At 38.0% G+C, this 15,671-nt stretch overlaps 2 protein-coding genes across 4 annotated transcripts in view; one reads left to right on the top strand and one right to left on the bottom strand.

Moving 5' to 3' along the window:
* Positions 1-549: 549 nt before the first annotated feature.
* Positions 550-11,857, bottom strand: GTPBP6 (GTP binding protein 6). The gene is made up of 10 exons (XM_021546658.3): positions 11,518-11,857; positions 8,682-8,819; positions 8,192-8,262; positions 6,536-6,666; positions 5,766-5,836; positions 5,160-5,318; positions 3,502-3,710; positions 2,022-2,170; positions 1,559-1,711; positions 550-1,262 (listed from the first exon to the last, which is right to left on the bottom strand). Exons 1-10 carry the CDS (start codon positions 11,855-11,857, stop codon positions 1,121-1,123), a joined length of 1,563 nt encoding a protein of 520 aa, XP_021402333.2. The 3' UTR covers positions 550-1,120.
* Positions 11,858-11,942: 85 nt separating this feature from the next.
* Positions 11,943-15,671, top strand: part of LOC110479395 (cohesin subunit SA-2) — a 58,369-nt gene continuing 54,640 nt past the window's right edge. For all 3 annotated transcript variants that reach the window (XM_021546678.2, XM_021546679.2, XM_021546681.2), the window contains exons 1-2: positions 11,943-12,029; positions 12,153-12,320. In XM_021546678.2, coding sequence (XP_021402353.2) covers positions 12,277-12,320 — 44 coding nt within the window. In that variant the 5' untranslated portion in view covers positions 11,943-12,029; positions 12,153-12,276. The remainder of the gene's footprint in view (positions 12,030-12,152; positions 12,321-15,671) is intronic.

Raw genomic sequence — 15,671 nt, 5'->3', positions numbered from 1 at the left:
ACTTTTCCTCTCACTAAGTAGTTTTTGTGTATGTCAAAACTAAGAGGTTTATGCTATTTCCCATCACATAGTAATTCTGTTTTTCTAAATGAACTGTGTAATAACAGATCATCATGAAGGCAATAGAAATGTCAAGCATCAGCACTAAAATAAAACCACTTATTGTGTAAAGTTCACTATGCAACTTCATCCATATACCTCACTATTTAGATGCACCTTATATATAAAAACTAAATTCAGATGTCTGCTAATGTTTGCAGAAGTTTTTCTGCCTATCTTTTGTGCCCTCTTTTGTGTCCTTGTTATTCTCAATAAAACTTGATCTCTCTCTGTAATATGGAGTGAAATAGTTTCATTATCCTTTCTGTGATATTGTTTTATTGGTTCTTAGTAGTAATTAATAACTGAAGAAATGGATTTGTTGTGGTTGTGGGTTTTTTTCCTTTTGTTTTCCTCTGTGAAAAGTTTTGCTGTACATTAATTGTTTTCTTCTAGAACTGACGTAGTAATTAGTATTGTGGATAAATTACTGTAGGCAAGAAAACTGTATGGGTAAAAGATGTTCACAGCTAACTTTATTTAATTCCTTAATTGATTTTTTTTTCTTCACTGCAATAACACATTGCAGTTATTTTACTTACATTCATGCATTCTGCTTGAACACATATTTATCTTCACTATTTATATATAACCAACAATATTTTCTTCACTAAGTTTAATTTTCCAAAGACCATCTGAAACACCTGAACTATAATAAATACTATTTTCTTCTGAAAAAGGCAAAAAAAAGCTTTATTGATGTGAAATAAGAAATTTGGTACTTTTCTGAAGGTTAAGTCAGATGCCATTCCATGCGTTTGAGGTCCGCAGCTTATAGCCAGCAATAGGTTTAACATAAAAAATTTAGTGCTGTCCTGGTATTTGCTGACAAAATTAAGCTCAAAGCTCTTATTGTTTCCATACAGAAGTTTTCTGAAACAGCATCCATTTCTAAAATGTGCCAAAAACATCAAGTAGGGAAGAAAAATAAACTATTCAGCAGTGAGACTTAACAGGTCATTCACTTCATTTCACATCGTCTTGAGGAGATCAGTTTCTTCTCGTAGAACAGGATGCAGTTTCATGAGATGAAAATCTCACTGTTGGGAAAGAGGTTTTTGTATCTGCCAAAAGCAGAACTGCTGATTATCACCTTCACCCTGGCTCTGCCGTCTTCAGGCATGACCTCTACTTCCTGAACTGTTGCTTCTTTATAGAGCCAACTGTAAATGTAAAAGCATATTAGCATCTTAAAAGTATGACATATTGCGCAAAATGTGATCTTTGCTCTAGGTCAGAAGGTTCCTATCTAGGTAACACTTTAAAAGATTAAATGCTTTGCTTCACTTCTCTAATGGGGCTATTTTTTATCAATAGGTCACAAAAAATTGGTAATTATCTCTGTTATTCTTAACAGAGGAAGCAGATTAAAATCAATATGATATGACTTGAAAAGCTTCAGACATGAATGATTGTTTCATATTTCTCCAAATCTTTCACATGATTCAAAATTATTTACCTTAGTTGAGGTCCCTCTAAATTGATATTAACTGTTAGAATCTTCTTCCCTGTTGCTGTCAGTATTTTTTTCTCTATTTCTTGTTTCAGTTCCTCTAAACCATACCCATGCAGAGCAGAAACAGCTAAAGCATTTTCTTCAGTGGGTTTATACCTGAAAGAAAATTAATTGCTAGCACATTTCTTCATAAAGATTAGGTTGTGAGAATATTCCAAGCACGGACAATTTAACTGAGTTACTTTGTACTGACACCTTCTACAGAGGCCACTTCTTGTACGACTCAAGTGATTTCTTTTGTAATTAAGAGATAATTAATTCTTTTTCAGACCATAGTTACATATGTAAAAGACTGAGAAACACTATTAAATATACTCTGAAGTGTGGGATCTCTTTTCTACACTAAGAATTAAAAAGATTCCAGAACATAAGAAATGTTTAAGTACACTTAGCATCTCTTGCTTACCTTTCTGTCAAATCCACTTTGTTATGAACTTCTACTATTGAGTCCAGTAAATGGCTAGGAAGATTGAGATTCCTCAGAACTGACAGAACAGTTGCTTTCTGGAGGATGGTTTCTGGATGAGTAATATCCCTCACATGAACTATCAGATCCTAGCAAAGATCAATATACAACACCAGTTACTAGGTTGTAGCGACTGTATACCATTTTTGCATTGCTAATTTTTGTAAAATATCTTCCTATCCATTTGGTAATACACTGGCAGATTAGCACTGTAAAATTAACTACTAAAACAATATTAAACTACTCTTTCTTAGACCATGATGGAAGAAAATCTGCAGCAGCTTAGTCTTCCACCTCTAGTCAGAACAAATTGCTTCCCACACACCTGACGCAAATGTTGTCAGCCAAGCTAGTTACAGAACCAGATTTCAAATAGTAACTGATACATCTTCTTCAAAGCCAAGGCTTTGAAACAATAAGGCTTCAAAACCACTGGAGATTATTAAAAAGAGCGATCTCTTGAAAAAAAGCTTTCAGAAGAGTAATGGCTGCAAAACTGTTTCAAAAACGAAGTGGAAAAAACCTCAATTTAACTTCTAATTCTATTTTTACATTCAAAATATAGAATATTATCCTTATGCTTAGCTTCTAGGATACTATTACTGATGCTTCACTAAAAAGCTTTATACAAAATTTGCCAGTTTCAAGTATATATATGTTTGCCATGATAAAAATCAAGCAACTAAACTCACCATTTGCATTCAAATTGTTTTATCATCTTTGCTCAAGACATTGCTTTAAACATTTGAAAAATAATTAGAAGTGACAAACAGGATGGTTTCAGCCAGCTTTTGAAAGCCCTGCTATTACATGGTTAAATCTAATCTTTAGCAGCATTTTGGTATCTAGCTACCACTGAATTCCATTACCTTTCATATACAGGGTTTTTGTTTAAATCTCTGTGTGTATGTATGCAGCTTTACACTCTGTTATAGCACAGGAAAACAACTTTAATGAGAAAATAACTGCTAAAGTACATTTCTATTTATTACATGCTGCCTGCATCACATCACAATCACCCACTTCTAGTTCTACAGGAAACCTTAAGTTAAAAACAAGGAATTTCAGATGCTTTATTTCATTTTTAACTCCCAGGAAAGCTAACCTTGACTCACTTAGATGCACTGTTCAGATATTTTATCAGAAAAATCTGCTTTATCTGGTTTAAGTATCATGGAGATGGACACATAAACTCCAAATAATCTCTTTCTGAAATCCCTTCATAGCTGTATTTTCTGCATAAATAAAGTATCAGAAAATTAGTTTAAAATATTTACATCATTATTTCAGGAGTATACTATAGGCAGCCAGATACTTTGCTAAGAACAGAATGCAAATTAACTTCCCCTGTTTTGAAGGGGTGAGCATTACCTAAAAGGAAATTAATTTGATGCCTCAATTTTTATAGTTGACTACTTACTGAGTAAGCCACTTCTTCTAGTGTAGCTGAAAATGACTCAACCAGATTATGTGGAAGATCAGTCAGAAACCCAATGGTGTCAACATAAATAACTGCCATATGTGAGGGCAGATAGCCAGCATGGGCTGTAATATCCAGAGTGGCAAACAGCTGATCCCTGGGTTGAAGTCCTGCTTCCCCAGTCAAGGCTTTGATCAAAGTAGTTTTTCCTAATTAAATAAAAAATGAGAATATTTTATTGGCTTCTTGCAAGTAAAATTTAATTTGCAAGGGTCAGGTGAAATGTATGATGTAACATTTATTTTTACATCTACTTGAATTCTTTAATTGTAGCTTGTGATCAGTTACCTATATGATGTTAGCAAATCCAAAGACAGTCTTACATTTTATAACTTGGAATAGGGTTTAAGGTCATGTATGTAATCACACACTGGTATCTACAGCTGTGCTTTGAAATCACAAGATGATCAAAGACTCATTCGACCTGCAAAGTGACCTACCTACATCTCTCACCTGTAAGACTCTCTGAAGAGCACTGCCATGACAGCATTAGGAAGCATGCACTTACACACTCCTCAGTGCTTCTGTTGTCAAATGAAATAATTTACTTGCTAAATAAAAAAAATAAAGACAAGTGCTAATAATACATACCTTATTAGGCTGAGGAGTTTATTGGGCATTTCCTCATGAACATAATACTACAGACATTTATTTGACTCAATGAGCATTTCACATAATTAGTCATTAAAGTGCTCATTATATAGCCTAATTAAAGTATTTCAATTATGTGTATGACAAACTGTTTTATATCTATCTATATCTATCTATATCTATATCTATATCTATATCTATATCTATATCTATCTATATCTATATCTATATCTATATCTATATCTATATCTATATCTATATCTATCTTCAGTTGGAAAAGTGTGGAAGTATAACATTTAAGAAAAACATACACTATAATCCAAATTTTTGAGTGCTCAAGTCATAACAAAATTAGTGCAAGACAGGTTTGTTTTTTTAAAGAGGTTAAATAATAAAATGAAATTGTCTTAAGATAATCCAACCTGAAAAAAGTGTCTAGTCCAAAGTCTATTTATGCCTTGAGTAACAATTCACTTGTGTAAGCTAAAAACCAAACCAAACCAAAAAAAGTAGGAAAAAACCCTTTATCTATATTTAGATTCTTCTAGGAACGCATCTCAGAGTGCTACAGATAATCCATGAAAAGCTACATTGTTCCTTAATCAGGTTTCTCAGATCAACAGCCAACTCTTAATTGTTTTCCTATGCCTCAAGTCTTCATGGTGATCTAAACACCCGTGTTCTTTTCTGTATCCATTCTGATCAAGTAGTAGAGATACATATAAAGGGACATTAACATTACAGTCTTCAGCACTGTATATAAAATCTTTTTGGCACAATAGGTGCTAGGCATAACTTCAAAACTTGTCTTGGAGACTGAAAAAAACAAGGAGCTTAATTTTCTTTCCTAACTACATCCTAACTGACAAATATTCATTCACAATTAAAAAAAACTAATTAAAATACAAGGCCTATACACACACAAATGAGAATCTGGCTAGAGTTTCTAATTAAAAATTAGACAATATATGCTCTTTTGTGCTATGATTTCAGGAGGTTTTGCTTACCAGAGTTGGTATAGCCCATTACTGAGACAATTGGGAACTCGCATTTTCTGCGCTGAGCTCTAAGTAAAGCTCTTTTTCTCCTTAGTTTCTCCAGGGCATTCCTAATTTTAAGCTCCCTTTCTTTTAAGACACGATTCTGTGTTTCTAGAAATGTTTCACCTGAAAAATACAAATGAGTAATTGGCAGAATAGTTTACAAGAGAACCTGTAAAGCAAGCGATGTATTTGGAAATCAACTGAGTTAGCACTAGGGCTTCTGAAGTTAAAAATAAGCCACTAAGCCTATGTATTCTTGCCTAAAAAAGTGAGTAAGTAATTATAAAACATATGTTAACCACTCTAAAATATCCACGTACACTTATGAAAAATCCCTGTGGCAGCAAATAGTTTATCCTTCACCACTTACTGACGAAAAAGCTTGACCAGTACAGATCCAAATCTTATCATTTAACTTACTTTCCAAAAGATTTTTGTACATTTGTTTAATTAGATGCAGAACACTGCTTTTCCTCCTGACCTCCTCCAAATAAAATAAGATGCAACTAATTTTGTTTAAAAGCCATGGAGAAAAAAATCTTCTAAATCATGAGAATATTTAGACTTTACCTGAGCCCATGATGTATCTTGAACCACCTCTCTGCTGATCTCGCTGAGATAGCTCATTTTTCAGATTTGACCTGGCAGCAGAGTAACAGTTAATTAGAAGCAATTTTTAAAATCCAGTTATACCAAAATACCTAAAAATTGTGAAGCAGTAGTGTTATTCTGATAGCACATATAAAACCACTAAATGATTGACCTGTAAATAAAACCTCCTCATGACAAGAAGCCTGGATAAAAAAACCCAGATTTTTCTGGCTCAACTGTAGCTTGAAAAAGCATACAACTCTCTTGGTAAATTATAATTGCTACTCTGAAATTTCAGAGAGCCAAATATACCTCAAAAACATCCACATAACTCACACCAACTGCCATGTACACATTTCTATGCCACAACACAGAAATATGGAGAATTTAAATACAAATTAATCTTTCTTGTTTATAGCTTTCTTTATTAAACTCAACAATTTTATATATGGGATATACATATCCAATTCCTACATAATCTTGCAATCCATCTTGTGTCTTAGAAAGAACCAGGACCTTTTAATGAAAAATACATTTTGTAAGATTATTGAACACATTCTGGTTTTGCCTGTCAGCACTGCAGAAGCTTAAAATAATGACATTATAGTAAATAATTCTGTGCTCTCATCAATCATTGAACACCCTATGTATTTTTTCTGTACAGTAAATATTGCTAGGTTTTGTTACTGTAAAGAAAGAGTCACTAAAACATGTAGATAGGAGTATGTGATTTGCACAGCCCGAGGTACCTGAGAAGTGGAATTTCAGCCAGTGCTATCTGCAGTTTTGCTTCTTTCGTCCGGGCATTGCAGCGAAAAATGTGAAGTACCACGGTGTATCTATCAAAGACTGGCACGCCCCAGGCACCTTCCAGTTCTTTCTTTAGCCATGTAAGACAAAATAATCGAGATGTCTTCTGTCCCCCACAGTATCACTAGATCAATTCCTACACAGCAAGTACAGTTAGTTAGCTGATGGACACTTGAACTCAGAGGATCTCAGGATTCCACTGCAATGGATGGGCAATCATTATGAGCATGCAAAGTAAAAATCTGGTTGACTAGAAAGAGAGGAGTTAAAGAGAGTTTAGAGAGTAGAACTTTATGTCTAGACCCATCAAATTCAGTGAGAATCCTTCCACTGCCCTTCATGGATTCTTGCAACAAGTCTTACAGCGTGTCTCAGAATCAAGAATGTCAGTAGCTAAATCCTTGTAAAAAATAATTATGAAATATTGGAATAGGAAAGACTAGGACAAGAAAAAAAGATTACTAAGACTTTCAAACAAATAGAGAGGAATACAGGAAAATTACTTAATAGCAAGCTTTTAATGAAACACTTAGCCCCAAAGCAACCTGAACCCCTCATTCTTGCTCTAATTCAGCAAAAGACACTTAAAATATGCAGTAGCTCCCTTACACCATCTCTAAAATCCAGAATGCTTGTATACATATTCTCAAATACTTTCTTGAATCAACCCTGTTTAATTGCTCTTAAGATCTATATTCGTGAAAAGAAAACAATTTTTTAGCAAATCTAGTACTAAAAGAAGAACTCATACTATAGTTTTCCTAAGAACTAGGAAATTGAAATGAAACATTTTCAACTTCCCTTTATCAACAAATAGAAGCACTTGAATAACCATCTGTTAGAGATATTTGTCATCTCTTCATTTTATAATCAGAGAAAGCATTCAAAGCTACCAGCAAAGCATTAACATTTGCTTGCAGAGTTTGCATACACTTTACACTTCGCATGATGCTGCACATAATAAAAACCCAAAAAAGTTTTTATTTTGGCTTGTCCAAGAATATCTGTAGTTCATGTACCACATAATTAATTCATGTACTAGTTGTTTACAGTGTTAAAATACTGGAGCATTCTGCACCTCTCAATGCTTCTCAAGTTAGGATTGAAAGTTTAAGTATTTGAAACATTCAGCTCTAAGCTTGCTCTGAATTTACACCTCATATTCAAAATACAGTTCAGCATCCACAGTATAGGGAAAAAAATATGCCATCCATTATAAATATAGAAACTTGAGTACATAGATAATCCAAAATATTGACATTTTCCATAACAAAAGCTGTGTTAACACCATAATTTTGTAAAAAACCACCTTGAGTAATGTTTCCAACATTTTAAATAGGGCCAGTGTCAAATGTGGGAGCAGAGTCTATAATAAATTATACTAAGCTGCTGTGAAATTTCATGCACAAGCTGGAAACATATATCAACTGGACAAATGCAATAGGTATTAAGATTCTTTTCAATAAAACTCAGTCCTGGTGCTTTATATATTAACATGTACAAATACAAAATTTTAAGTGACCACTTCTCCTAACACCAATAGCTTTCAAACAATACTGATGCAAATAATATGATTTGGTATTATATTTAATTACCTTTGTTAGTGAAGATATTCTTTCCACATTCAAGAAGACAGCTGTCACATGGGGTAATTTTTTAATCTTTTCTAAAAGATGGATAATGATTGCAAAATACAGTGTTAAATGTCAATTCTCTTTTTAAAATGCCCAGACTATAAACCATTTTGCACTGAGCAGAATGCTCATAAAACATCAAGTGACACCATATTCTTTGTTCATACAGCAGTTGTAATTGCTAATTTAGTACTGTGCCAAGAACAGCATGAGTTTCACTTATGCCAATCACGTAAGTTTATGGACTAAGTTGCCTCACACATTTTCAGTGACCAGGGGTTATGTCTAGTCTGCATTGCTTTTGTAACCTTAAAAATTCTTTCAAGTTTTCCTGCAAACCTACATGATAGATAAACAAAATTCTCCCTCTCTTCAGCTTTCATACCTATCCTTGAACTTTTTGGCTGCAAAAAAACTGTTTAGAGTGATGCTGAAAGATCTCAGTCCTTACCTGTCAAAACCTGAAAGTTTCCTTTGCCGAAAACAAATTTCTTTTTGGGATTTTTTGTAGGAATAATTATTTTATCTAAAACTGTCCAGTTCTGAAGAGTATCTACAAGAGCAACAGCTTCGGCAATCTGTAATTCAGCTTCAGAAACATAATAAAAAAAAAAAAGAAATATATATTACTATGTACCATCATAAGTCTTCTCAGATAGTAAATAACTACAGTACATGCATGAACATGGAAAGACTATGCTATACTGAAATTCTTTTAATCTCTAGCAGAACGAGCAAAGTGTTTTAACCTCTATGCAGAGTAATTGATCAGTTTGATGCAACTTTATCACACAAAGCATCCTTCCAACAGTATAAATTATTTCTGTGGTTGTTGGCTTAGGAGAATTTTTAATTGTATTGTCAGCTTTTCCCCTCAGTAAGTGAAATTAATAACTAGTTGGAAAATCTACTATTTCAGATGAGCACAAAGCTACACAATTAACACTTTGGTGTTTTGCAGCAATAATTTGGAAATTACTAATACAGCTATATCCTGCTGTAACTTCACAGCCACTTTTTCTTAAAGGACCTAAACTGGTTTGTGACTTGCTAAAACCAGTAGATGTGAATCCTCCATTCTGGTTCATCAATTACTTTTGAGTTTTTAACATCTACATTGCAAAGCTATGATTTTTGAGGACTTTGTAAAATCACAAAGACTACACAAGAATATCAGATCAGCAATTCTAGTCTTGGTATACCAAAGTTTTCCTCTTCAGAACAAATTTGTAAACTTTCCCTAGACAGCAAAACATAATTTATATACTAAATATGTACACTGGTCCAAAAGAGAACATATTTTTAAAGATAATCATGATCCACTATTTCCTCATATTGTTCATGTTTTTTTGTAAAATACAGAGATGTCCTGTTGTATCTGTGGTGCTTCAAAAATCATTCCAAAACATTTGTTCAGACTAAAGGCTCTTCATCTGGAGGGCCGAAATAAATGGAAAGGGACCACTGCTATTCTGTATATTTGGACAGAAAGGTGCCTTCTTATTTTACCTACTTCTCAGTTGTGAAATTATGTCACGTCAATCCTAAAAAGGTTAAAAACTTTATTCTGCAATTTGAAAATTTGTTGGAATTAGCAGCACGAATAAAACTAAACAAGATTTAGGTTCATCACATAATAAATTGGAATAAAAGAATAAGTACATACAAACTATCTCTTGCCATCCAGAAGAACATGGACAGGCTCAAGAAGTCAAGGGAAAACATGGAGCAAAGAGGGCAAGGTCTTGCATCTGGGTCAGGGCAACCCCCTAGGATATTGATACAGGCTGGGGGATGGACAGCCCTGCTGAGGAGGACTAGGGGGTGTTGGTGGATGAGAAGCTGGACATGACCCAGCACTCTGTGTTTGCAGCCCAGAGAGCCAAACGTGTCCTGGGCTGCAGCCAAAGCAGCGTGGGCAGCAGGGCCAGGGAGGGGATTCTGCCCCTCTGCTCTGCTCTGGTGAGACCCCACCTGCAGTGCTGTGTCCAGCTCTGGGGTCCCTAGCACAAGGTAGTCATGGACTTGTTGGAGCAGATCCAGAGGAGTGTCACAAAGATGATCAGATAGGTGGAACCTCTCCTATGAGAAAAGTCTGGGAGAGTCGATGTTGTCCAGTTTGGAGAAGGCCTTTTTACAGCCTTTAAAAGGGGCTTATAAAAAAAGATGAGGACAGACTTTTTAGCAGGACCTGTTGCAATAAAATGGGGCAGTGGTTTTAAACCAAGGGATTTGATATAAAAAAGTTTTTTACAGTGAGAGTGGTGAAACGCTGGAACAGATTGCCCAGAGAGGTGGAGGTCCTGTAAACATTCCTGTGAACATTCACAGCCAGATTAGACAGAGGTCTAACAAGCTCATCCAGTGGAAGACGTCCTGAATCATTGCAGACTGGATGACCTTCAAAGGTTCCCTCCAAGCCAAACCATTCTATGATTCTATACATAAAAAGCCAATTTACAAGGTGCTTTAATCCTGTATATTGCAACCTTCTAATTAGAGAGGTCTTCAAAGAGAAGCATCAAGTTCATAATGTGTCTTAACTGTGTGTGATTGTGATTAATGCTTATACATTAGCTAGTTACAATGATTTCTGAGAGAAACCTAATAGTAGTCCTACCGAAAGGTCCTTACAGGGGAATTACTAGTGCATCATTAAGTACGTGTACAAAAGAACTTAAGTCCCCGAGAGGATTTATACAGGACTTCATCTTCACTGCACTCTCCTCTCTGGACAGGAGGGTATTGCTGCTCTCCAGCCAACTTCTGGGCAACCCTAAGGCCAAAGGACTCCAGCCCACTGGACAGGCAGTACGGCTGAGGGCAATTAACATTGTTCTAATAAGGGGGACACCCGACTGTTTCCCTGACCAACCTAAAATACACTCAAATACAAAATACACTCAGCACGGCTTGCAAGCCAAAGCACAGACCTGCCAACCCTCACTAATGAATCCTTGTCCTCTAAAAAGCTGACAAAGATGGCAAGAACGCCCGAGACCTTCCACCCAAGGTTGTACTTTGCAAGCTGCACGTCGCGCTGTAACAGCGGCTCCAGCTCACACTAGCGGCACAGGCACAGGATCAGCTGGGATGGAAAAGACCTCTGAGATCCTGGAGTCCAACCTGCGACCGCACACCACCGTGCCAACAGCCCGCGCCATTCAGAGCTACTATCAGTCTGTTGTTACACACGCCCAAGACCAGCGACTCCACACTCGCAGGGCAGTGCATTCCGACCCCCTGGGTGCGCAGCTCCCCGGGACCCGCCCGCCGCAGCCCCGCACCCGTGGTGAGCGGCGACTTCTGCGGGCCCCACTTGACCGCGGGGTGCACGATGGCAACGCGCTGGGCGCCGGGCCCCGGGGCCAGCGGAGGCGGGCCCAGCAGCGCCTCCAGGGCTGCCTCATCCTCCTCCTCCTCCTCTTCTTCCGTACCGCGGCCAGCGCCCGCCGGCCCGTCCCGCGGCGCCCTGCCGCCCGCGCCCGGCGGGCGCAGGGGGGCCCGGCGCGGGGCGGCGGCGCTGAGCGGGCGGGCGGGCAGCGGGCGGCACCGGGGCGCGCCCAGGGCCGCCGCCGCCCGCCGGCAGCGCAGCAGCACCGACCACGAGAGGCGGCCGGGCCCCATCGCACCGCCAGCCCGGGCCGTGGGCAGGCACCGGCCGCGGCCGCGTCTTTCCGGGCGCTGCGGAAGCGCCGCCGCCCATGTGACAGCGCTCCCCGCCCCGCCGGGCCCAGCGCCGCCGAGATTGACGCCGGGCCGCGCCGGGCAGCGCCCGGGAGCCGCTGCGGGGTTGTCGGTAGGTTTAATTTCTTATTGTTTCATCCTCTTCTGCAACCGGGGGGAGGGGGGGATGGAAGGGGGGACTGTTTCTGCCCTGGTTTGCCTGGAATTAAGTCTCTTTGTGTGCCTTTCTTGACAGTTTTCGGCCTCTGCTCCGCCCGCAAAAGCTGAAGGGTTGTTAAGTTTTTAACACACTCGATTTCGGGGAAGTTTCCTCAGAAGGTCGTGACAGCTTGTTTGAGCTGCTGAAATATGTAGCGGAAATGATAGCCGAGCCCACCGCAGCCAGTAACCTTCCCAGCCAAAAGTAAGACCCGGCGCAGGTTGCCTGTAAAATCTATTGGCGAATTCGGGTGCTGTCCCTGGGGTTTGTGCCGTGCAGATACCGCGGCATTCCGTAGTGTGCATCTCAGGGAGAAAGGGGAAAAAGGGGTTTGCTGTGCATTGTGCTTTGTTACTAATAGCTTAATTTTATTTCCTTTCCTGTACTATTTAACGTCTTCTTAGTGTAGCGTTTTATGCTGTTGGACAGGGACCTTGGCTTTGCAAGCTATTCTGTGCCTTATTCGCCACAGTGCACCTTACAAAAAAAAAAAAAAGGGGCACATTCATTGTCAGTGCATGTGTTTCCTTCATTGGAAAATCTGGGGATGCTGAGGGGGAAGAGTGCTAAGTAATCTGCAAGCTCCCTGTAGGCGTTATTGGGGGCATTGCTTCTGTACATTTTGTATTGTTTTTATCAGGGATCCATCATCTCTTCTTCCTTTTATAATGTATTTGTTAGTCATCTGTTGAGATGAGATAAAGTATTTATATAATTGTTTACACAATGGCAACTAGAAGTTACACTAGAATAAATATAAATATATAAAAGGTAAAGTTAAAACATTTGTGCATTTCTTGTTTGGTTTCAAAGAGTGAAACTTCTTAGGTGTCCACTGTTGTGCTTTGAACTCATTGCAGCCTAGACTCTTCTGATCCTGTCACGTTCTGGGCCTGTTTGTTCCACGTGTTTTGCTTCATTATGCTCTAATGAAAGCTGAGAGTTGTAGCCCATGATGACATGTATAGCTTCCCATATATTCCAGTGTGTTTCATCTGAAACCAGCTTTTCCCTTCAGAAGTGTTAGGCAGGCACATGGCAGTTGCTTAGTGGAGCTTCTTGTATTGCTTCTAAAAGATGAACCAGTTGTTTTGAAATTTATAATTTAAAAAATTTACAGGTAGTATTCTTTCAGTAGCATAGATTAATTGTGCATAGTTTCTTGTACATAGCAAAAGGAATATATTGCCTCCTTGGTACTTTTCTTTTCAAGTGTGAGTCACCAAATTATTCTAAATGTTTATTAGGATAAGAACACTGAATTCAGACGTTATCACAGTAGTATTGTGTCTGAGTATTAGGTGTGAGACTTGGCTTCCTTTGTACTTCAGGTGTTTTATCTGTAATACTTCAAAGGATAATACTGTGGCAGGAACATAAAGTAAAAATGAGTCTCTGAGCCATTCGTAAGAGGGTATAAAGGTAGAAATGGAAATGGCATTCTGCTTATGCTTTCTTACTGGTTTCTGATGGAAGCAACTAAATGGCTGAGAGTTGTTTCTTCCAGTGCATGGAGCAGTGAATGTATGCATGCAGAAGTGCTCAATATGCTGTAGAATAACAAAGGGAGGAAAAAAAACACCCAGCTAGTTCAAAATTTGTCACCATACCATTGCACACCTATGCTTGAGAAGATGTTAAATGGAGGTATGTATAGGGATTGCTGCAGAAGTGACCCCTGTGTCTTCCCCAGCTAGGTACAGTAATAGCTATGTTTTGCTTAAGAAGATTTGAGGATATCTGAATTATTTTAATAGTTTCTTCAACAGAAATGTAGTTGTGCAAATGGAAGTTCCATTTAAATATTCCATTTAATTGTTCCATTTAAATATCCCATTTAATAGTGGTTTCATGGGGTTCAGTTTCTACGTGCTGGTCAAGTTTCTGCAAATTGTTTGTATATGCTGTGGTGCACTGATAACCAAAACAGTTAAGAAACTAAATGGCTTATTAGTATTTAGTGCTTAGTTAAATTTGGTAAATGCTTAAGATAGATGTTTAGCTGCATGTGTAACAGGTACTCTAACAGGTTTCACCCCAGATATGCTTTATTTGGCTCAGCATGATAGATCTGTAGATCTGTGGTCTTCCCACTCTTGGAGCTTTGGCTAAGCTTTGCTAAAATACTGTTCCGTATGCCAGGCATTTCCTTACTTTATTGGGCCCCTTTTGCTACAAGTACATTTTTTCTGGCATAAGAGACTAAACAAGTAGCACAAGGCCAGTAGATACTGTCCAGAGTGCTGTCCTTCAGGATATTTTTGGGAAAGAGAGTTGTGAATTAAACCTTCAAAGAAGTATGTTCTAGACAGAGATACTAAAAGCAGTACATGATCAGACAAGTCCTTGATGGAACTGTCCTGTGGCAGTTCTAATTCTTGAATTATTTAAGTGTTTTAAACCAACTTGGACTCAAATATAGTTGCTATAATCAAATTAAGTGCATTTACCTTCATTATGGGATGGAATAAGTTGCTAAACTAGTACTTGTAAACAATTCAGAAAAGGTTTTGAAGGTGTGGTTGAGTGTTATGTTGAGGTACAGTGCAGAAACTGGTAACCTGTGTTACTATGGTGCTGGCTGGCACCTGAGTTGTAGTTCCTGCGAAACAGTGCAAGTAAAAACCTGTTAGTCCAGCCCCACAGTGATGCATTCTGCTTTGAAATCGAGAGTGAAAGGCTTTAATCACATAGGAGAAACAGCTCCTTGCCAAACATGATTGCATTCTTTTTGGTTTTGTGGTCCGTAGAAGGATCTGAGAAGCACAATCTGGCCTGAGAAAAGTAATGCATATTGCTGTCCCTTGCTGTTTGTCCTTGCTGTTTGAGCTGGGAAGTCTCTGGTAGTACTTGGGATACTTAATCTCTGTGGCTCACAATTTTAAATCAAAGAAGACAATTGTAAACTTTTGTGAGTAATTGCTTATAGAATGCTGACTCAGCTGGGAGTATAGTTTATCCCACTCTTCACATGCAGAAGTCCAGATGGCTGGTATAAGGATTGGTTCATTCTGAATTATTTTCTCTCTTTTTGTCTATCAAACACTGTGGCATGTTTTGAACTTTTCTATAACTAGTAATTAATGGAGTTTAACTTTCATGGGACATTTCTCTGTAAGGAAGGTAAGCATATGCATAATTGTATTTAGAAATTTTGTGGTTTTGTGCAATATTATATAGAATTTTTATAGGAGTCTTTGGAAGCCTCATTCTACATCACTTCTTGATGTGTCTCAGTAGATAAAAAATGTAAACAGAGACATGTTTAAATAAAACCTATCTGCTCTTACCAACAAAATAATATCACGACCTTGGTTCTGCAGTTGATGCTATTCAGTCTTAGAATTTGCTTTGCAAAACAATTGTGGGAAGAAGAATGATAAAAATGCTTATCTGACATTGATAAATCTAGGTGGAGTTGAGCTGGCTCTGCATCCATAGAACAGTTAATTCTCCATCTATGTTAGCCAACACTGGATACTGGAGAGTTGACTGTATCTGATAGTGTAACACGCTGGTTTTATATTTGTAAAGTGGTCACTTGTGTTAGTACAC

Source organism: Lonchura striata, chromosome 2, assembly GCF_046129695.1.
Source record: "Lonchura striata isolate bLonStr1 chromosome 2, bLonStr1.mat, whole genome shotgun sequence".
NCBI lineage: Eukaryota > Metazoa > Chordata > Aves > Passeriformes > Estrildidae > Lonchura > Lonchura striata.
This window is presented reverse-complemented; position numbering and strand designations above follow the sequence as displayed.